Source organism: Diaporthe batatas, assembly GCF_019321695.1.
Source record: "Diaporthe batatas strain CRI 302-4 chromosome Unknown Contig00007, whole genome shotgun sequence".
NCBI classification, from domain to species: Eukaryota; Fungi; Ascomycota; class Sordariomycetes; order Diaporthales; family Diaporthaceae; genus Diaporthe; species Diaporthe batatas.
The window spans coordinates 1432132-1454033 of record NW_025408554.1 but is presented as its reverse complement, the minus strand read 5'-3'; the positions used below and the strand labels follow the sequence as shown (position 1 = coordinate 1454033).

Below are 21902 nucleotides of genomic sequence, written 5' to 3'. Positions count from 1 at the left end.
ATCCCCCGGCTCTTCGCAAGTGCCATGGGGATCGACCACAATCTTTCCCCTCGGGGATCTGCAAGCTGGGGGCATCCCGCCGCGGCCCACGCCCAGGGATTTCCGTAGACCCGCTTTCTGTTTAAGGTGACATGTTTTGGACTGCCACAGCATACATCCTTTTCATACAGTTGACCTATGCGCCGTGTCCCCTGCTCGACATACTTCTTGAGGTCCACCCCATGATGTTTCCTCTTGGCTTGGCAAAATTGTATCCTCTCCCACAGCGACAACTTAACAGAATTACAACGAGTGACCACCCACGGGAAGAACAGATTCCGTTGGAATTAGAAACCCCTTTACCAGATTCGGTGCGTTGATCTGGTGGCTACATATGTAGTGTCTTGACATCTGGACGCTGAGATCTTGATGCTCTGGGACCTCAGCTCTCGGCAGTGTGAGAGCTGGACATCATATTATCTAAGTACTATTTGAGCAGAAACTTACGCGCACTTCTGCTACAGACGTACTGCTCCCCGTAGACTGCGAACAACGTTTTGCATTTTTCCTGATTGAACCTGTACAGCACATACCTGGGTACCCTAGCTTACATATGTATGATGACGAGGTCGGGGGGCCTATGCACATGGGTGTGATACATATGTATATAATCACAAGTAGATCTCTTTACAACCCCCGGGGCCCCGTCTAATTAAAGTCCCTAAGACATCATGTAATGACCTCGGGAGTCATGAGCACAAATTGTAAGCAATTCTACGTGGAAGCTGTCTTGACACAGACAGCCCTTCAATGTTGTCATGGGCCTTGTAGCTAGATACAACAAATGTTCTAAGGACATGGTGAGATTTGTGCTGCCAATAGCAGAGAAGGGAACTCACCACAGAGCTTCCTCCAAGTTGCCTTCGCCGCTCTATCTGCGAAAATGAGTTCAAGCGGTGGCTTGTACACAAATTGATTAAATACATCATCGATGGGAGCGCAGGGAATCACCCAGATACCGCGCGGACAATCTCAGACAGGGCTTCGATAGCAGATCATGCCTCTCGAAGAAGCATACTTGTTATCTTCAACACAATTTCGCTATATTGACTTCCATGAGACCAACTCATACACTTAGAATGACGACGATGTTATAGATGTCGCATTTACTACCTACATATGTAGACAGTGACGTGGTGAAGCCATTCGCACTGAGATTATGTGACGGGAGGGCCGTCACCCACGCATAGTGAACGATGACACCATGTTAGCATTGTTGCAGACAAGGCAGATGGCTTGAGTATTTAGCATGATTCACTTCACACGGCTTTAATTACAGTAGACCAAGCCTTTAATAGCAAGTGAGCACAAATTAGTGTCTGGATTGTTGCCATGGCGCCCTTATAGACAAAGTCTGGGCACTAGCAACTGGTCCAGGTAGTCCAATGGTACATATGTATGTTGTCTTGGTGGGTGGCAGTAGCAGAGGGGAGGTTGAGTTCATGTCCTTCACCGGACCAATATTTTTGCTTTTGTTGTAGAGAACCAATTTATGACGACCTTGTGATCGATCTTACCAGTTGGAGAACGGCAGGTACAGTCACAGTTTCGCCACGATATTGGACAGTCGTCAGGTGGAAGCTTGCACAGGAAACGTGTAGAGAAGCGTAACAACTTGTTGTTGATCGTGTAGTATGTGAGGAGGAGGTGGAAAATCCCGAGTTCATGATCAGATGTCAGTTGCCACAAATCATGGGATGGGTTGATGGGATGGGAGAGGTCAGGCTGGCGGCTCTCCCGTCGCCACACCTTGATCCACACCTCTCTCTCTCTCGGATCCTATGCTAAGCAAATAGCAAATGCGCATCAGGCCTTATTAATATTGAGTTTCCTGATTGGTTTAATTGCAGGTCTGCTGTGTCAATGCCCACGGTTCAATTGCCTGTGCATTCTCTTCCACTTGCCTCATGGTACTCAAAAGGCCTTCACAGGTTAGACTAAAATGGCCCAGAGCTAGAGTCAGTTTACAGCAGCAATCCATCACTCGAGAACGGAATTACTGCGTGTTCGATGGCTGTGATCTAGCTGAGCTGCAGGCTGCGCAGGCTGTAGCCTCCTACGAGTCTTTAGCAAGGCCAAGAATTCGACAATCTGAGCCAAGAGAAATATATTTCCGATTGCCACATTGCCCAGTGAATCGTTCACCCGGGCGGCTGGAAGCGTGCACCTCTTGGATGCCGTATAAAGCGCAGTCAATGCCGAGGTGGAGAACCGACCTGAATATGGCCATGAGAGGGAGAAATCGTATGGGCCGGAGTCACGTATCGAGACTGCCCGGCTCGTGTTCGATTCGGGCAAGCCGGGCGATTTTCGAGGAACGAATCAAGCACAAATCTGAATGACAAGCTGGACGTCCTGGTGGATGAGTAGCGCAACATCGTGGCCCCACAACCATGGGTATAATCTCTGCACTTGGCGGGGCATTCAACATCCGGTGAGATGGCCGAGTTGGTAAGCTGCTATCCGATCACATCACCAAAATCTTCACCCGCTGACTCCGAATCAAGGTTATGGCGCCAGGTTAAGGTAATCTTAACATCTATTCCTGGTGGAGCAATCCTCCTGGGTTCAAGTCCCAGTCTCATCAAGACTTACTTTTTTCCTTTTTCAATCAAAGATATGTTTTCCTTTATGTGATCCCACGCCACAACATGAAGATTATCGGCTTATTTGTGGTCGTGTTTTGTGGCCGTCGGCGCACCGAAGATGTGGCGGAGAGGCGGGCTAGCAGAAGCAGGCAAGGCAGGGTTCGGGTCCTGGGCCCGCTGTCTCATCTCCTTCCTACCCACGGCCTCGGGAAAGTCGAAATGATTGCATATAGCACTGATAGTCTGGCAGTCACGCAACAGAATTGCAGTTATATGTATGTACGTACGCAGTGACAAATTCAGAACCAATTGTCAATGAAACTTTGATAGATCCCTGTGCGGCTGAAAGGGAACGGGCGATCCGAATCGATCTGTGCCGCACAGCTGCAGCTCATCGGCCACCACCGCCACCCTCCCAGGCCTCCCTCCCCTGCTACCGGAGTCTGATCAGGCGGCGTCGCAGCATAGTTTCAAAGTCCATCTCGCGACAACCCCCGTACGTCTGCACATTGCCAAAGTGGGCAAGGAGCTGGGGCCTGCCAGCCAACGAGGCCCTCCGTCGCCAGCGCATTGCGTCGTTGCACAGCCCATCTCGCCAACGTCACCACCAAAACCTCTCTGCTTTCGTCCCGTCCCATCCCTTCCCTTGCATTTCCCTGACGGGCCAGCCGAATGGGGCAAAAGGAAAGGGCGATGTGCGGGCACGGCATGGCAACAAGGCTGGGTGGGCTCGTGTACATAGTTTATCCTCAATAAAACCGTCGACTCTTGGCACGCAATCTCCCTTCATGTCTCTCCCTTGGCCTTTCTCAATGCCCTGTCTGACTGTCGAGTGCGAGTGACCGACGCTCGTTTGGTTTCCCCAGTCCATCAACCTCAGTTTAATTTCATTTCTCTCACTTACATACGCACTTGTGGTTGAGCCACAACACCCACCCATTCACCCCACTGCATACACGCGAACAAAGAAGACACGCCCGTTACGGTATTCGGGAACCCACACACACAACACATGATGGACTCGTACCTTGTACAACGGCAAGCGACGACCACGTCGGAAAGTGGTAGTGAGCCGACGAGAACGCCCGACGGCTTCGTCGTCGAGAATGGCCGCATAGTACCATACTGGTACACAAGGGTATGTCATCGATCCCCGTGCCTCTTGCGCCCTTAACCTCCATCGGGGGACGAACTCGAGCTGACCGCCCGCGACAGGAGGGCCTCATCGTCAAGTGGTCCGTCTTCTTGGGTCTCATGGTCTTCATCACGCTGTACATAACCATCGGCTACATCCACGCGAAGAAGAGGATACGCAAGGGCCTCGTGCCTCTGGCATACCACAGAGTAAGCCTGCCCCAACCCATGTGCCCACTTTCAATTTCCCCAACCCACAACCCACAAGGTGGCATGTCGTATACTGACACGCCCTCTCCCTTCTACAGTGGCTCGTCTCCCGCGCTGAGCTCGCACGTGTCGACCCGCGCTACGCCTACCCGCAGGCGACCTACACCAACTACCGCCCTGGCTACTACCAGCAGTACCCCCCTGGATACAACATGCAGAACATGCCCCCGCCGCCCCCGATGTACGACCCCAGCGCGCCTCGACCACCGATGTACGACGGGCCCCAGGGAGGCAGCAAGCTGGCCCCGACCCAGGACTATGAGGCGCCACCACCAGGTCCTCCTCCCCCCGCGCAGAGGAATGACACGGGGTCGTCGAACCCGTTCAGGGGCTAGAGGGTGTTGAGTCGGAAGGGACAGTTGGAGATGGGGGACCGGAGGTCTCGAGATCCTAGAATGAGAGAGAGCTGAATGGCCAAGTGCAGCCCAACGGTTGGGCTGCTAAGTCAATAATCTCGTGGCAGAGCGCCGTGAGGCTGTTTCTTGGAACAGGATGTGCTGGCTGTCATGATGCATTGCTCACTTAGGCATTCTTCCCTGGCGGAACCGTCATAGCTTCTCTGATAATATTCGAGATTCCGATGAATGATGATATACATTGCTAAAACGCCCAAAGGCTGCTTCCGCACCCTAAAACTCCGTGCTAACATGATCGTATGCGGGTATCATAGGACATACCAAGTAAAATAACATCAGCGCCAACATCGTGTGTGTCTCCCACTCTCACTCTGTTTTAGTCGATCTCCATTGCATCAGCGTCACCATCAGTTGGAGCATCAACGTCTACATCCACAATACTCGCGGCACCGCCGCCAGCGAACGGCTGCATCTGCCCTGGGGCGACCTTGACGGGCGTGGCAAAGGTGGCACGGGACCCGGGACGCAGCAGGGGGTTATTCGCGACAGCCCTGGCGTCGCGCTCGTCCTGCTGGCGGCGGCGGTGCCTCTCGCGAGCCTCAATGATGGCCTTGCGCACGCTGTCCTGCTCCTCGGGCACGCTGACGCTGCGGACGCCGTCGTCGTACAGGACCAGCTGCATGCCGGCCAGCTCGCCGTCTTTGTTGGGGAGGATGGGCCGCGGCACGCTTGTGCCGGGGATGCCCGGAACGATGCGGTTGGCGCGCAGGTGCCTCTCGACGTCGGGCAGGAAGACGAGCCTGGCGTCGTCCGGGTCGCTGTCGGCGTCGGAGGAGAGCTCGTCGTCCAGGTTGTAGATGTACACCTTGTGCTTGGTGTCGTCGAGCAGCATCATCTCGTCGCCGCCTGCGGTCATGGCTGCGCCGGGGACGGCTGCTGCCGCCGCTGAGGATGAGGACGACGAAGAGGAGGAGGCATTGTTGGCGGGCTGCGACGGGGATGGCTGCTCGACTGGGACGTAGAGCTTGGAGCCGTTTTGTTCTGCGATGCAGAGGTTAGCGGTTTGTGATTGACGCAAATGTGTGTGTGGTAAATGTGCAAGTCATACCTAAATTCAAGAGGCTCAGCCTTTTTGACAGCCTCTCGTTGTGGGCATCCTGGGTCTCTGCTTTCCTCTTTCGGCGCTGTTGTTGGTGATGCTGGCTGTACTGGTAGCTGTGGGCGGCGTTGGGGGCGGGTTCGGCGTTATGGAACCCCTCCACGGGTGCCGGCATGTGCATGGTGCTGGCCTGCGATGGGCCGTCGTGGAAGCTGGAGACCATCATTTTCTCCTCCCTCACTTTCCTGGCCGGCCACTCCCCCCAATCAGAACAATCCCAGTCGGGTTCCCCACGGTTGATGCAGTGCAAGGGATATATGACTGTGTGAAGAGCCGGTGCAGCCCGAGAATTGAGTCACAGGCGTCCGATCCTCGCAACCGGCAAACGACTTATCTGCTTGGAGATTTGGTTTTAGATTGCTGGGCTGTCGATGCAGTCGTCGCGATTGCGCAGTGGCAGCGTCAGTGGCAGTGGCAGTGGCAGTGGCCGCGGCAGGCTTGGCTGGGGCAGCAGCAGCAGCTTGAGGACTATTACTGGGGTGCGAAGATTGCAGAGCCGGGCGGGTGGCCCAGGGAGGAGCTCGCCCCTTCTTGTATCGGCTTTGACTCATTCCAGAAAGCTCTACGACACTTCTAGAGCGACCGCCCCCTCATTGCTCAGCGCCAGGAACAGCGTCAGCAGCGCCCACACCCGGACCCCGCGATCGCCACTGCCAGCCGCAGGGTCGACCCCCAGCTTCCTCACCAAGAAAGCTCCCGCACAGGACTGCCCCACCACCGCTGCCGCTGCATTCCTCAGGTCGCCGACGAGAACGATCTCGTCTTTGTCCTCGACTGCACAGATCCGGAGATTTTCCAAACAACAAAAACCCCCACCAGCAAAAACAAGCACAAACACGCCCTTGCCCATCATGTACGAGGGCAAGTGGACCGCCCTCACGGTCCGCAAGACCTTCTTCGAATACTTCGAGCAGAGAGGGCACACCATAGGTGGGTGCGACCGAACAGTCATATCATCCCCATCACCAATTGGACCTGGCTGACTGACTGACTGACAATCAACTCGTGTGCTGCAGTGCCTTCCTCCTCCGTCGTCCCTCACAATGACCCGACGCTGCTGTTCACCAACGCTGGTATGAACCAGTTCAAGCCCATCTTCCTTGGCACCGTCAACAAGAGCGACCCAATGGCTTCCTGGAAACGCGCGGCCGACTCCCAGAAGTGCATTCGCGCCGGTGGCAAGCACAACGACCTTGACGATGTCGGCAAGGACAGCTATCACCACACCTTCTTTGAGATGCTGGGCAACTGGTCCTTCGGCGACTACTTCAAGAAGGAGGCTGTCCAGATGTCATGGGAGCTGCTGACCAAAGTATACGGCCTTGACCCCTCGAGGCTGTATGTTACCTACTTTGAGGGCAACGCGGACATGAACCTTGAGCCCGACTTGGAGGCCAAGGAGCTTTGGAAGTCCGTCGGCGTGCCCGAGGACCACATCTTGCCAGGAAACATGAAGGACAACTTCTGGGAGATGGGCGACCAAGGCCCCTGCGGTCCTTGCTCCGAGGTTCACTACGACAAGGTGGGAGGCCGAAATGCTGCCCACCTCGTCAACCAGGATGACCCCCTCGTGGTTGAGATCTGGAACAATGTGTTCATGCAGTACGACAGGCAAAAGGATAAGAGCTTGAAGTCGCTCCCTGCAAAGCACATCGATACTGGCATGGGATACGAGCGTCTTGTCTCCGCGCTGCAGGACAAGATCTCCAACTACGCCACCGATGTGTTCACACCGCTCTTCGCCAAGATACAAGAGGTCACGGGGGCAAGACCATACGAGGACAAGTACGGCAAAGACGATGTTGATGGCATCGACACTGCCTACCGTGTCGTCGCCGACCATATCAGATTGCTCACCTTCGCCATCGCCGACGGCGCGGTCCCAAACAACGAAGGAAGAGGATATGTCGTCCGAAGAGTACTGCGGAGAGGCTCACGGTATGCCCGCAAGTACTTCAATGTTGAGATCGGGTCTTTCTTCTCCAAGATTCTGCCGGCTCTCGTCGCGCAGATGGGCGAACAATTCCCCGAAATTGTCAAGAAGGAGAAGGACATTGCCGAGATTCTCGACGAGGAGGAAGTCGCCTTTGCCAAGACGCTGGATCGCGGCGAGAAACAGTTTGAGAAGTTCGTCACGGACCTTGAAAAGAAGGGCGAGAAGAAGCTCTCTGGTCTCCAGGTCTGGAGGCTGTATGATACTTACGGTTTCCCTGAGGATCTCACAAAATTGATGAGCGAGGAGCGAGGCCTGGAGCCGACTGACGAGGCTGACCTTGCTAAGGCCAGGGATGAGGCGCGCGAGGCCAGCAAGCAGGTTAAGGACAAGGCGCAGACATTCCCCAAGCTCAATGTGCACCAGATCGCGGAGCTCGAGAGCCAGCACAACCTGCCCAGGCCGGATTCCGAACCCAAATACGGCAAGGGAGACATCACTGCGACCGTACAGTTAATATTCACTGGCGAGAAATTCGTCAAATCCACCAAGGATATACCGACAGAGACACCGCTCGGTCTGATCCTCGACAGGACAAACTTCTACGCTGAGTCTGGTGGTCAGGTTGCCGATACCGGCCGGATCCTTGTGGACGATGATGTCGCCGAGTTCAAGGTCCAGGACGTACAAGAGTACGGCGGCTACGTTGTGCACATTGGCTACTTTGACCACGGCTCGCTGTCCGCGGGTGACAAGGTCACCTGCGAGTATGACGAGCTCCGTCGTCAGCCCATCCGCAACAACCACACAGGCACGCACATTCTCAACCACTCCCTCAGGGAAGTTCTGGGTGACGATGTCAACCAGAAGGGCTCGCTCGTGGACGATGACAAGCTGAGGTTTGACTTCAGCCACAAGCAGGGTGTCACGAACGCGGAGCTCAAGAAGATCGAGGATGGCTCCAATGCGTACATCCGTCAGAACTGCAAGATCTACTACAAGGATGTGGACCTCAACGCTGCGAAGCAGATCGAGGGTGTTCGTGCTGTGTTCGGAGAGACATATCCCGACCCTGTCCGCGTAGTGAGCGTGGGCATCGACGTGGACACTCTACTAGAGAATCCCAAGAATCCCGAGTGGAGGAAGGTCAGCGTCGAATTCTGCGGCGGTACCCATGTGGACCAGACCGGAATCATCAAAGATCTGGTCATTGTTGAAGAGAGCGGCATCGCAAAAGGAATCCGAAGAATCGTCGCCTACACCGGCGATGCGGCACATGCTGTGCAGCGGATCGCGCGCGAGTTCGCCGCCAGGCTCGAGCAGCTCGACAAGCTGCCCTTTGGGCCGGAGAAGGAAGACCAGGTCAAGAAGACAGGCGTGGATCTCAACCAGCTCACCGTTTCCGTGCTCGACAAGGAGGACCTCAGGGCCACGTACGCCAAGATCCAGAAGGGTGTCGCGGAGGAGCAGAAGAAGCGCCAGAAGGCCGAGAGCAAGACCGCCCTTGACACTGTAACGGGTCACTTCGCCAAGCCCGAGAACAAGGAAGCGACGTGGTTTGTCGGACAGTTGCCCATCAGCGCCAACATGAAGGCCGTCAGCGATGTGATGACACATTTCAAGAGCAAGGACAAGACCAAGAGCGTCTACGTCTTTGGGGGGTCCAAGGAGTCAGGCGTGGTACATGGTGTCTATGTTGGAACCGTAAGTTCACAATCCCTCCCCTTTCCAAAGAGAATGGCCACCAGCCTGACACTATTCGCTACTTAGGACCTGGCTTCCAAGGGCATCACCGCAGAGAAGTGGTCCACTACGGTCACGGAGATCATTGGCGGAAAGGCGGGAGGAAAGGAGCCCACACGCCAGGGTGCGGGAACGCAGCCTGAGAAGATCGAGGATGCGGTCAAGAAGGCCGAGGAGTGGCTGGTTGCAGAGATGGAAAAGCTCAAGGTCTGAGGGAGCAATAAAACAGAGGTGGCACAGGAACTGCCACCGTCGGCGCTGCTGCGCCGTTTCCACTGATGAAGATGTACTCCTCATAGTGGGGTTGGGGTCTATGCATTGTACCATTATATTCTGCGCTCAAGACTTGCTGCCCTCCCAATCAAGGCTTTGCTGCGAGGTAGATACAGTATATCCAACTTCATGGCCGACACATACATCCGTGGCCGACTACGTATGGCCACAGTCTCAGAGCAGCGACGTGCTTCGGGGTGGCCTACATCCTCCGGTAATTCCAGGTCATCATGACGCTGGCGTTGCGGTACCAGCTCAGAAGGGGGTTCTCGCCGTTGCGGGTCTCGCAGTCCTCGACGAAGGCCCAGCTCTTCATAAACTCCTCGTGCGAGCGCACGCGGCTGAGTTTGCCGGTGATGCTGCGGTAGATGGCCTCTGTGGTGTTGAAGTCTGTGGGGAACATGATGTCGAAGTACCCCTGATGGACCTGGGCGAGCCAATTTCAGCGGTGGTTAGTAAACCAGTCACACAAATTACAAGCGCGCGAACCGAGGAGACGAATCCAGGGGCCGTAGACTCACCAAGGGGGTCGAGACAGGTACCGGCCGCCTCTGGTACCTGGTCTGGACGATGGGGGCATTGAGGCCGCGGATGGCGTCGGGCAGGGAGTGGAAGTCGCTGGTGACGAGCTGGTGGTTGGGGAAGAAGCGCTCCAGCACCTCGAAGAAGCTCATCAGCCTCGTCGGGATGTACTCGGGCTCGCTGAGGCCGCTGCCGTCCCCGCGGCTACCGCCGAGGGGCCACCCATCCCGCAGGCGCCTGCGCGCGGTGGCCCACCACGGCTCGCCCCTGGGGACGCCGAGCCCGGACTTGGAGTAGTAGGGGAGGGGGTACACGCCCTCGGTGGCGATGTGGCGCAGCCTCAGGAAGCGCTGGATGTCCGGGTCGGTGACGGGGCTGAAGAACTCGTGGAAGTCGCCGTCCTCGTCGATCATGACGGTGCCCTGGAGCGGCTCCTCGGTGCGCAGGTCGTAGCGCAGGACGTCGTGGGCAAAGTTGTCAAAGACCTCGAAGGCGAGGAAGAAGCAGGGGCTGCGCACGGGGTCCTTCCAGTCGAAGACGGACTTGTTGATGATGTCGACCTTGTCGCGGTGGCCCTTGGACTCGGCGGTGGCCATCAGGCTGCTCTGCTGCACGCTGGCGAGGTTGGAGCTGATCTCGATGACCTTGTAGCGCGTGCGCTCGTACACCTCGGGCTCGACGTCGCGGATGTAGTCGAGGATGTTGAGCATCAGGGTGCCCCGGCCGGCGCCCATCTCGTAGATGATCAGGTCGTGGTAGGGGAACGAGGTCTGGCGGTAGTTCTCGCACAGGTACCGCGCGACGGCCTCGCCGTAGTAGGGGCGGAACAGCTCCGTGGGCGTGTACCACAGCTGCCGCGTGTCGGAATGCTCCTTGCTGTCCAGGGCGTCCTCGAACTCGGTGTAGCGCCGGCTCAGGAGGGAGTGGAACTCGAGCTCGTCGCGGATCGAGCCAAAGTCGAAGGGCTCGCCGGGGGTGAAGATGACGACCTGCTTGGAGAAGTAGCCATAGTGAGGGTTGTAGAGACTGTCTGTTTGGGGTCAGCCGACAGTCTCTATCAAGCGGCCATGGCCTCGTGGGCGGCAGAACGGGGCCCAACCCACCCTCGATGAAGTCCCGCATGAGCATCTTGACCCTCCTCGGCCGCTCCTTGTAGCTCCTCAGGTCCTTTGCCGTGAGGGTCGGGTACCGCCTGAGATCCTCAGTCCGGTCGACAGGCGCGACATTGCTGCGCTGCTGCCACTGGCGCTCCTTCTCGGACGTGGAGAGGGCGCCCCTCCTCCTGTGCTCGGACGAGAGGGCCCTGACCTGGCGGAGCTGGCGGCCGTGGTGGATGGCGCTGGCGAGGTTTGTGAGGTTCCGCCGGGACTGGCAGGCCGGATGGCCATGCCGGAAGAGCTGTCTGAATAGCTGGGTCACTATGGGGGAGTCCATGACCGGAGGGGGGAGTTGTGGCTGCAGGCGACAAGAGGACGAGGACGAGGTCGTGTGCTCGGGTTCCCGCGAGGTGGGAAGCTCATAGCGTGCAGCTGCCAGCGTCTGGCAGAAGATTCAACTCCAACTCAACTCAACTGTGGGAGGGGAGCGGGTGTGATTGGCTGAAGCTCACCACGACGACCCCTGGGTACAACCCAGCTCCAGGGCCACCTGGGTACCTGGGTACCTGGGATATGGACATGGGTGGACGTGCTATGGGGCACTCAAGTCCAATAAATCCTCACAACGCATTACATCAATGCCGCAATCGGGCCCAGTGTGGGTTGGATTTTTGGGAATAACAAAACATGTCTGGCTCATATGACTCTTACTTCACAATTCCTGGTGTATAACTCACAAGTATGTCCAGAGCCTACGTGTGATGCACGAGTCTCGTTAGAGAGAAGAGAAGGAGCAAGACGGGGCTGTAGGCTCACCACAAAGCGACGCCACAACATTTATTCGCACTTACACACACACACCCATGCCTCTGAACATAAGGGGCCACGCCCGCTTCTACGGCTCCGCAGCCCTTGCGGTCGCCTTCTTCGCGGGCATCCTGGTCACGCTCGGGTTCAAGGACGTCTACCCAGACCTGGAGAGGAGGTACAAGGCGTCCAAGAAGAAGTCGAACCAGCCTCGCGCGCGGCGCAACTCAAACGCATCCATCCTCACATATGACCCCCGCCGCGGCAGCATCTTCTACGGCGACCCCGTCCAGCTCGAGGACCACGACGATGGCAACAACAACTTCACAGACTCCATGGGCGCCGGGCTGCCCGTCATCTCGGACGGCATCGAGTCCACCATCGGCCACACGCCGCTGATCCGCCTCAAGGCCCTGTCGGCGCTGCTGGGGAGGACCGTCCTGGCAAAGGCCGAGTTCCTGAACGGCTGCGGCGGCTCGCCAAAGGACCGCGTCGCCCTCTCCATGATCCTGTCCGCCGAGCAGGCTGGCCTCCTGGTCCCGCACAGGGGCGACACCATCTACGAGGGCACCGTGGGCTCGACCGGCATCTCGCTCGCCACCCTGGCCCGCGCCCGCGGCTACCGCTGCCACATCTGCATGCCCGACGACCAGTCGCACGAGAAGAGCGACCTCCTGCGCCAGCTGGGCGCCACCGTCGAGCGCGTCACCGTCGCCCCCATCACCAGCCCCGACCACTTTGTCAACCTGGCCCGCCGCCGCGCCGCCGAGCACGAGGCCAAATCGCGCGACGGCAGCGTCGGCTTCTTCGCCGACCAGTTCGAGTCCGAGGCCAACTGGACCGCCCACCTGCGCAGCACGGGGCCCGAGATCTTTGCCCAGACGGGCGGCGCCCTCGCCGCCTTCGTCGCCGGCGCCGGCACCGGCGGCACCATCAGCGGCGTCGCGAGGTACCTCAAGGACGAGGCGGGGCTCGGCGACGCCGTCAAGGTCGTGCTTGCTGACCCCCAGGGCAGCGGGCTGTACAACAAGGTCAAGTACGGCGTCATGTACTCGCCGACGGAGCGCGAGGGCACCCGCCGCCGGCAGCAGGTCGACACCATCGTCGAGGGTGTCGGCGTCAACCGCATCACCGAGAACTTCGAGGCGGGGAGGGAGCTCATCGACGACGCCGTCAAGGTCACCGACGAGCAGGCCTGCAGGATGGCGCGCTGGATGGTCGAGAACGAGGGCATCTTCGCGGGCAGCAGCAGCGCTGTCAACCTCGTCGGCGCGGTGACAACGGCCCTGACCCTGCCTGAGGGGAGCACGGTCGTCACCATCCTGTGTGATTCGGGACAGAGGCACCTGAGCAAGTTCTACAAGAAGGTCGCAGAGCTGGGACTGGACGAGGAGCACAGTTCTTCGGATTTGCTTGCACATCTGGGATTGGAGCGTCGCGGTTGGTGAGGGCATGGCCCCGTCGACGGGCATCCTTCAGCTAGCCTCTATATCATCAAATCGTCCACCCATCAGGACGTGTCTGAAAGAAATGAAATGTAAAAAAAAGTAGACCTCCTGCGTGGGTCGCGCGATGCTTTGGCCACTTGGGCAAGACCGCGACACAAGTTTGTGCAATAGAAGACGACAGAATTAGGTCCCTTTTTCAAAAGCAACGAGAAACACCGGGGGCTCAGCTTCAGGGCCATAAATCAAAAATCCCTCTTGATATCAGCTTATCCTAGGCTCCTTCCTGATACGCCGCAAACACCTTCCATGGATGACGCTGAGAGCAAATGCTGTGGCAGCAGCTCAAAAAGCATGCAGGGCAAGCTGCTCATTATGACCAAAACCAGGCTCAAAACAAAACGTCCCAAGACTGTACATGGATCAATAATGACACCATTTGCCGCTCCGTGCTTACGAGAACTGTGGTCGAGTTAGCTTGTCTGCTAGTATGGCAAGCCAGGCGGGTCTTTTGCGGATTACATACCTTCCAGCGATTTCCACACACGAGACACTCGCAGAAAGTGGTCATGGGCTCGTCGGCACTGCGAGTCTGAGCCTGAGAGTAGCTGACCTTCTTTTGGCCACACTTGCCACAGGTCAGGGCGGTGCTGATGGACTTCTCGGGCTGAGCAACCTGGGCCTTGTTCATGTTCTCCTTCTCAAGCTTGCTGTCGCGTTCCCTGAGCTCCTGCGACTTGAGCTCGTCCTGGCTCATCTTGACAAACTCGGCGGCGGAGATCTCGCCGGACATGACCCTGCGACCGAGCTCGCGGTTGCTCTTGACCTTGAGATTCGAGAACAAGGACTTTATCTTTGACTTGTACTCGGCACCTTCGCCCTTGAGGTGCTTGTAGGCAGCAGCCTCTACCTCCACAGCCTTTGCGACCACCACCTCGACAGAGTCGGTGGACCGGTAGGCGAGTCCGTTGTACAACATGCCGACGCAGTTGTTGCGGGTCTCAGAAGTGGTGCGCTTGAGATCGACCTTGTCCAGCTTGAAGTGGCGCTTCTCGGTGTCTCCCTGGTAGGGCTGGTTGGCGGACGGGGTCGGGGGAGGACCGGGGGAGGCGTTGTTGGACGGGGTACTGGTGCGCGACGAGGAAATCTTGGCCTTGAGGCGCGCATCGCCCTTGGCATTGCTCTTGTTGCCCACGCTTTTCCTCCACTTCTCGACAACCTTCACGGCAACCGTGGAGATCTCCTTGTTGCTGTTGCTGCGGAGCTTCCCTGCAACCTTTCCAGCGCCAGTTTTCTGTTGTAAAAAGGTTTGAATTAGTAACTGTTGCTACTGCAGGGCCTAGGTGTGGGTGGAAAGAGACCGCCTGCAGCAACAATCATCGGAGCTTGTGTTGTAGGTTCAAAGGCCACTCTATGCGCCGGAGAGCGTGGAAACGCCAGTATGGACCATACATACGCGAAGATTGTCCTCACTCGGTGGATCCCCCGACTCAAACTCCTTAAGCATGCGAAGGATGGTAGAGTCTGGCTCTCCGCCGGTCACGGCCTTCGCAAAGGAGACGAGCTTGTCGGCCAGCTCCCTCTCGGCCAGCTCCCTCTGCCCAATGTCCTTGCCATCGAGCTCCCTATCGTCAAGCTGGCTCTCGCTCATTTTGAAGTCGATGTTTCTGTCAGGTTGAGTGCATACGACAAGAGATGCGGGGTCTCGGTGGCGTCGGGCCCGGGCCACGGTCAGTCGAGGGCAAGGCTGGGAATGCGACGGCGCAGGTCGGGTCGCAGCCTGGACGGCTAAGCCTGACGCAAGAGGGGGCGTGAAGACGGAGTAGCGACAAGAAGCGCTGCCCTCTGCTAGCTGGCTATGCGAATAGAGAAGTGCTAGCTGACGGCCAGGTTGGGAGATGGAGGGATGTCTATGACTGAAAGCGGTGGTGGGAAAAGTGGTGGAGGTCGAACGCGGCTCCGCGTCGTGCAAGCATCCAAGCAGCCAGCGATTGTGATTGGTCTGTGACCCCTGTAGATGCAAGTGGAGAGCCTGAAGAGTACTGGCCTAGGTACCCAGGTACTGCGCGTCTGGCCGTCTGCATGCAAGCCCCAGGATTGCTACAGTGGGGCAGAGAATAGCTGCTTCATCCAGCTAGCTTCTCAGCACGCACAATGGAAGGTGGAAGTGGCCTGTTTTCCACAGCCTTTTTGCCTTTGCGAGGAGGGGGGGTAGTCTCTGGCCACCATCTTCTTCCCTCTGTATATGTAGCAAACTTTATATTGTTCGAATCACCCCATGTATCAATTTTATTTCTCTTTTCTGCTGATGCCCGTACCACAGTAACCCACAACCATGGGAGGTTGACTCATTCATGTCTAGTGTGTCGTTGTCTGATTGAACAAACATGGCTTGGTCAGAGTGAACCTGACATTGATCTCTGGGTGAACCATGGTATGGCATGCTAAAATATGGACCGGGATGTTCTTTCGAAATTTTATCTACCCTGCAAGTAATCCTCTTCCCCGGGCACGTACATGGGCGTTATTAAGAGGCAAGCACTTGTTGACAATTATCGGGAGCTTCCAATGATCACGTTTCCCCTCGGGCATTGTGCTCTCCTCTGTTTGGCCAAACTATCGCAGCCCGTTCTGTGTCGGTGAGACATGATGTTGAAAATGTAATGAGATCTTGAGCTCAATGATCATCCGGTCAGCTGCAATCAAATGGAAGGCCAAGATCTCCACGCAATGTTATGCATACAACAAATAGACAAAGGGTTTGAATCCGGCCGTCCCAGGCTGTAAGTGGTCCTGAGGACATAGGATAAAGCAGACCGGCCTATCAGAGTCCCTACTTTGAAGCGCCCCTCGCTAGCTTCTTCCATTCACAGTCCTCGAATGTTCACAAAGGAAGCTATCTGAAAAAATATCCGCGGGTGAATACGACCGAATTGAGAAAGGGGACCGTTTCTGGAAATGTTCTCGAAGCCACCCTTGCTAAGTCGTGGAGCCCGAGCCGAGGCATCAGACGTGACATCTGGAGCTGCAGCTGCGTAGCTGCGGTCCCTGCGGTCCCTGCCGATCCCCCAGGATTAGGCTCAACTGCCAGCTGGGACCTCCCGATTGGCGGGACAGAGAAAGGGGCATTCCATCAGCCTTACAAGATTCGTGTCTGACTGGCGTGTCGTATTCATCGTCTCGTGCCAGACATACTTTCATGACACCCACGGGCGAGGCCTGCTCGACCACCTCAACCACCTCGACTATCACCCATCGCCCAAACCACAGTCGCTCTCGACAATGATCTGAGCAAGCCGCCTGGATTGACCCCGAGCATCCGTCCGCGATGAGCCCGCTCTCCTTCCTCCGGAGTGTCTACGCGCTTGACACGCTCGACACCCGCTTCACGACTTCCTCTGCAACCTCGTACAAAACAGTCATTGACTCGCGCGGCGAGAAGGACGTAAGAGACGCACAAAAGGAAAAGATTGCCAGCAGGGCACCGCCTTCAAAATGGAACACGCCCGAGTTCTACCTGTACCTCACCGTCGTGTTCGTTTGCATCCCCTGGATGCTCTGGATTCCATATACTGTGTCAAGACGTATGGCCCTGTAGTACCTGTCACGCGACACCGTGCGATGCTGATAGATGGAAGCTTCCGATCCTCGGTATCATAAATATGAACACAGGCTGACAGACGGCTGGGTTCCGGGGCGCAAGATCGTGAGCAAACAAGTATCCATACGCTGCCCCAGGCATCACGCTAAAATGCCATGCGTAGGATAATACCGACTCTCAGTACCGCAGCTTCCGACAAAATGTTCCATATCTAGCCGTTCTGCTTGTATTCCACCCATTGTTGAGGAAGCTATGGAACAGGTTCAAGCCCCTCCCGCCTCAGGGCAAGGTCCCCCTCGCCGACCAGGCCGAAGCCCGACTCGAGCAGCGCGCCTCCTTCGACTACACCTTTGCTATAATATTCCTGGCCGCGTTGCACGGTTTCTCCATGTTCAAGGTGATCGCAATCCTGTGGATCAACTACAACGTCGCAAAGAGACTGCCGAGGAGGCTCGTCCCGGTCACCACCTGGGTGTTCAACATTGCGACGCTGTTTGCGAACGAGCTCTGCCAGGGATATCACTATAGGGACATAACGGCCGTGCTTTCGGGCACTTCCCCTTTCCTGCTCCGGACGGTGCACGTGCATAACGCGCTTGTGGATTGGGGTTTGTGGATGGACAGCTGGGGCGGTATCATGGGACGCTGGGAGGTCCTGTTCAATATCACCGTCCTGAGGTTGATCAGCTTCAATCTGGACTATTACTGGAGTCTGGACCACCGTGGGACAAGCTCTATCGAGGTAGGCCACTCGCATCGCCATCTGGTCATAGGGACGAGCCACTGACAGATCTAAGAAGAAACAACTCGACCCAGCCGCTCTCTCGGAGCGAGACCGCGTGACAATACCAGCGCCCAAGCGAGACTACAGCTTCCGTAACTACCTCGCCTACGCGCTCTACGCCCCGTTGTACCTCACGGGGCCTATTCTCACCTTCAATGACTACATTTCCCAGCTCCGTTACCGTCCACACAGCATCGAGACCAGCCGCACCGTGCGATACGGCGTGCGGTTCCTGCTCTGCCTGCTGTGCATGGAGCTCCTCCTGCATTTCATCTACGTCGGCGCCATCTCGAGCTCCCTGCCGGTGTGGGACTCGTACACGCCCGCGCAGCTCTCGCTGCTGAGCTTCCAGAACCTCATCATAATCTGGCTGAAGCTGCTGCTGCCCTGGCGGTTCTTCCGGCTCTGGAGCCTGGCGGACGGGATCGACCCGCCCGAGAACATGGTGCGCTGCGTCAGTAACAACTTCTCCACGTTGTCCTTCTGGCGCGGGTGGCACCGCTCGTACAACAAGTGGCTCATCCGCTACATCTGGATCCCCCTGGGCGGCGCGTCGTTCGCGACGCTGTACTCGTCCCTGCGGTCCATTGCTGGCTACCTGATAATCTTCACCTTCGTTGCGCTGTGGCATGACATCAAGCTGCGCCTGCTCATCTGGGCCTGGCTCATCGTGCTGTTCATCGTCCCTGAGGCCCTGGGCAGGGTCGTCGTTACCAAGAAGATGTTCGGCGGGAATGAGACCCGTTATAGGATGGTTTGCTGCCTGGGTGCGGTGGCGAACACGCTGATGATGATGGCGGCCAACCTCGTCGGGTTCGCATTCGGGCTGGATGGATTGCAGAGTATACTCAGCGGCATATTCCAATCTTTCTCTGGTAAGATTCCTGCCTTCCTCCCTCGGCGGCTCCCCTCTCCAGGAACAGCGGCTGACTGTTAATCTCATAGGCATACTCTTCCTCATCACGGCATGTACAGCAATCTTCATGGGTATCCAGGTTATGTTTGAAATCAGAGAGAGCGAGGCTCGGAGGGGCATCTCTTTGAAGTGTTAGAAAAATCTAGTGAACAGAATAAGCTCGTCTCGGCACACCGGGACTTCATTCTACCATATCATGGCTGTTGAGTGTGTGACACCGACGCATGTTGTAGTGGTGTTTTACCACTGATTAAGAGAGCAAACCATTCTTTAAAGCTGATGCTGGACTCGCTACGTCCTTCCGATTTCCTCAGATCCTGGAGCGCACTTCCGCAGGGTCTTGTCACGATGGCATCCAGCTCAAGTTCGAAGCATCTTCAGAACCTCAACAGACTAAGCACTCGTCCCTGAGGCCTCGATTGACGCTATGATTCATGAGTATCCAGAGCAATTCTACATCGACGATGAGCTCCGAGAGTATTGTTTCACTTGTGATACAGGGCCAATGAGTTGGTCGAATCCTGCCAATCCAATATTGTATTATTCTATATCAACTCGCCCTGTGGCCATGTCCGAGCCCAATAACTATTAGAGGGGTATATCCACCAGACAATTCTATCCGAAAAATGAAGCACGGCTATGCAGATGCACCGACAAAGGAGAGACATCTAACTACCCCGGACAGGCGCCCGGCCCGCCGGCCACCTTAATAATGATGGGGGTCGATCGGCTTGGGCTCCTGGCTCCTGTAGTTCCCAAGCTCGACATCGGCGGTGCTGCTCAGCGCGGCGGGCTGGCCCGCAAAGCGGCCGTCCATGCCGGCCTTCTTCTCCGTCAGCCACAGGCGCAGCCAAAGGGCGCCGCGGACGAGCAGGTAGACGACGACGGCGGCGACGGCGATGGCGATGATCCACGCCGCGGTGATGGCGGACCCCTGCTTCTCGATGTCGAGGAAGGTGTACGTGTAGAAGCCCTTGGTGGCGTGCGTGACGTACGCCAGAGAGAGGTACAGGGCCAGCACGAAGATAAGCCACACCATGTGGACCCAGGGCGGCAGCGGCGTGCGGGGCACCACGATCTCGAAGAGGGCGAAGAAGCTGTTGAGGGCGTGCTGCGAGACGTCTGGTGGAGGAGGTTAGCCCTGGTACGGATCCGGAAAAAGTGTTGCATGCTAGACCAATTTTCAAAATATGAAATGGGCGAGAATCCGGCAAAGAGGCAAGAGGAGAAAAGGGATACTGACTACTCCAGCCGCTAAACTCCTCTGTGAACCACACGCCCGGGAAGATGACGCCCCAGTAGACGGCGGTCACGATGAACGGATACGTCGTCACGGTGGTATAGTAGAAGGCGTGGAGCGCCTGCAGGGAGCGGGGGAAGCGGTCCAGCAGGGGCGTGCCCGTCCGCGCGTAGGTAAAGGTGTGCACCGCTGCCGTCAGGTTGTAAAAGGCCAGCCCCCAGTATGTCAGCACGGTGAAGTAGGAGAAGCTGTCGCCAGCCTGCTCGCACCCGCCAAGGGACGGATGCGTGCAGTACCAGCCCGACGAGAAGAGCTCGACGAAGATGCCATAGAGGCCCTGTAGACGGGGTTGGTTGGTTAGCTGGTTGACTCCTGGTAGTGAGGCTCAGTCTCGTGGTCTGGTCTGGTGGGTCACCGATGGGAGCCGACCAAGGATCGGGCCAACAGGTGCATGGTAACGAGCACCAACGGGCCTATCGAGGTTCCCGAAAAGAGGCTGATGCATGCAGTTTAAGGTTTCGCCCAGGAACGTACAAAGACGGCACGACAAGCGGCCAAGGCATACGGCGGGAGCAACCAGGACGTCTCGTACCTGTGGGACGGGTCCCAGAGGTCGTCACCGAGCTTGAAAGGATTCTGAAGTCGCACCATCCCGGCGACGAGAACAAGAGGTTTTTGGGCGGCGGCGTGGGCGGCAGTGATCGAATGCACAAGGTGGTTGTGACCGATTCGATCCACCCGTTTGGTACGCCAAGAGGAAGTCGTCAACGTTTGTCGATCAGAAGCGAAAAATAAAGGTAACAGGAAAAAAAAGCCTATGCGCGTGGGTAGTGCAGAGACACAGGCTGAGACTAGGCCAGGACGGCAGACTGGACTACCTAGACTATCCGTGTCTGGCACAGGGAAACGACACGCAAGCACGCAAAGAAGCCGAGGCTTAAACCCCGCGGAGTCTTTTCCAGAACCGAACTGGATGGGCCGAGAGGGGACGACGACTCGAACACGAATTGCTTCTTTTTCTTCCCTACTACTAGCTAAGGCTAGCTTATCGCTGATACCGCACCGACTGGGCAGATCACCCCGCTAGAGGTGCATTAGCCACGACACCATGCGAGATGCCTCTGCATCTATTACGATGGCAGGATGGCAACCGCCGTTGGAAACTCGACCCGGCTGCGAAGAGGCTTCGGATCGGTTTGAAGGGCAGTCGGCCCAGGGCAGCATACCCATCCTTCCCTGAAGGTTGAGCTCAGACTATCTCGGTTGGCCTTGTGATTGGAGTGACTGGAGTGCCTGAATCGTGACCTTTTCGTCAGCCGAAATGAGGGCTTGCCTTTGAGGGCAATGTCCGCCCGGAGCCGAGTCCAGATCTGAAGTGAGCCTCAATCCCAATTGATGCTTCGTGCCCTACGGGCTCCTGGGTCGCCAAGCTGTCAACCCATTGTGCCGTCAACTGGCACCATGCCACCCGGAGTTGATATATCACCATCCCGTCCGAGTGTCGCCTCGCTACGCCCGGACCCCAGTATCAATCTGGTCGTGAGTGTGACCATTGTTCTAGGGGGCACCCGGCAATTGAAGCCAGGCCAGCCGTGACTCTCTGGGCCACCACCACAGTACTTCAGTTCGCCTACTGGAACAGAAGGAATTCGACATGCCAGGCTTGTTGTTGCGCCGTCGCACGAGACACGGCTCTGGTTGTCTCAACTCCTCCTCGGGCCCTCGCGCAAGCCTGTTGTCTCAGAGGCGCCATAAGCACCCTGGCACCCAACGGAAAGAAGTCCGCTGCGGAGCAGACACTCTAGACACAAAGCCTCGTAAAGTCGGCGGCCATGCAGGTGATGGTCGTCTTGGTTTCGCCAGTGAGCGTTGGCACATGGCCTACCCCGGCCCTGCGCGCCCGCAGCCAGCGCCCTTGTGTGAGGTGGCTCAGCAGATGCGGTGCACAGTCGGGGCCATGGTTGTGGCTTGCAATTGACAGGCGGCCGGGTTGGG

General features: G+C 57.0%; 8 protein-coding genes across 8 annotated transcripts; 4 read left to right on the top strand and 4 right to left on the bottom strand.

Moving 5' to 3' along the window:
• Positions 1-3642: 3642 nt before the first annotated feature.
• On the top strand, positions 3643-4366 carry KVR01_006595 (uncharacterized protein; the record flags this gene model as incomplete). The annotated part of the gene is made up of 3 exons (XM_044788746.1): positions 3643-3765; positions 3843-3971; positions 4070-4366. 3 exons carry the CDS (start codon positions 3643-3645, stop codon positions 4364-4366), a joined length of 549 nt encoding a protein of 182 aa, XP_044644026.1.
• A 397-nt stretch (positions 4367-4763) lies between these two features.
• On the bottom strand, positions 4764-5712 carry KVR01_007046 (uncharacterized protein; the record flags this gene model as incomplete). The annotated part of the gene is made up of 2 exons (XM_044791386.1): positions 4764-5428; positions 5496-5712. 2 exons carry the CDS (start codon positions 5710-5712, stop codon positions 4764-4766), a joined length of 882 nt encoding a protein of 293 aa, XP_044644477.1.
• Positions 5713-6397: 685 nt separating this feature from the next.
• Positions 6398-9435, top strand: KVR01_006915 (alanine--tRNA ligase; the record flags this gene model as incomplete). Its single annotated transcript, XM_044781752.1, has 3 exons — positions 6398-6476; positions 6563-9183; positions 9250-9435. 3 exons carry the CDS (start codon positions 6398-6400, stop codon positions 9433-9435), a joined length of 2886 nt encoding a protein of 961 aa, XP_044644346.1.
• A 262-nt stretch (positions 9436-9697) lies between these two features.
• KVR01_007047 (uncharacterized protein) lies at positions 9698-11451 on the bottom strand (the record flags this gene model as incomplete). The annotated part of the gene is made up of 3 exons (XM_044783881.1): positions 9698-9922; positions 10017-11047; positions 11121-11451. The coding sequence occupies 3 exons, from the start codon at positions 11449-11451 to the stop codon at positions 9698-9700; spliced, it is 1587 nt and encodes a 528-aa protein (XP_044644478.1).
• Positions 11452-11977: 526 nt separating this feature from the next.
• Positions 11978-13369, top strand: KVR01_006655 (uncharacterized protein; the record flags this gene model as incomplete). The annotated part of the gene is made up of 1 exon (XM_044789812.1): positions 11978-13369. One exon carries the CDS (start codon positions 11978-11980, stop codon positions 13367-13369), a length of 1392 nt encoding a protein of 463 aa, XP_044644086.1.
• A 450-nt stretch (positions 13370-13819) lies between these two features.
• KVR01_006875 (uncharacterized protein) lies at positions 13820-15017 on the bottom strand (the record flags this gene model as incomplete). The annotated part of the gene is made up of 3 exons (XM_044794711.1): positions 13820-13828; positions 13893-14660; positions 14823-15017. 3 exons carry the CDS (start codon positions 15015-15017, stop codon positions 13820-13822), a joined length of 972 nt encoding a protein of 323 aa, XP_044644306.1.
• A 1393-nt stretch (positions 15018-16410) lies between these two features.
• Positions 16411-18859, top strand: KVR01_006992 (uncharacterized protein). The gene is made up of 5 exons (XM_044786481.1): positions 16411-16950; positions 17005-17072; positions 17131-17709; positions 17765-18626; positions 18697-18859. The coding sequence occupies exons 1-5, from the start codon at positions 16695-16697 to the stop codon at positions 18801-18803; spliced, it is 1872 nt and encodes a 623-aa protein (XP_044644423.1). The 5' UTR covers positions 16411-16694; the 3' UTR covers positions 18804-18859.
• On the bottom strand, positions 18839-20865 carry KVR01_006733 (uncharacterized protein). The gene is made up of 3 exons (XM_044785354.1): positions 20442-20865; positions 19911-20244; positions 18839-19789 (listed from the first exon to the last, which is right to left on the bottom strand). The coding sequence occupies exons 1-3, from the start codon at positions 20556-20558 to the stop codon at positions 19374-19376; spliced, it is 867 nt and encodes a 288-aa protein (XP_044644164.1). The 5' UTR covers positions 20559-20865; the 3' UTR covers positions 18839-19373.
• Positions 20866-21902: the final 1037 nt, after the last annotated feature.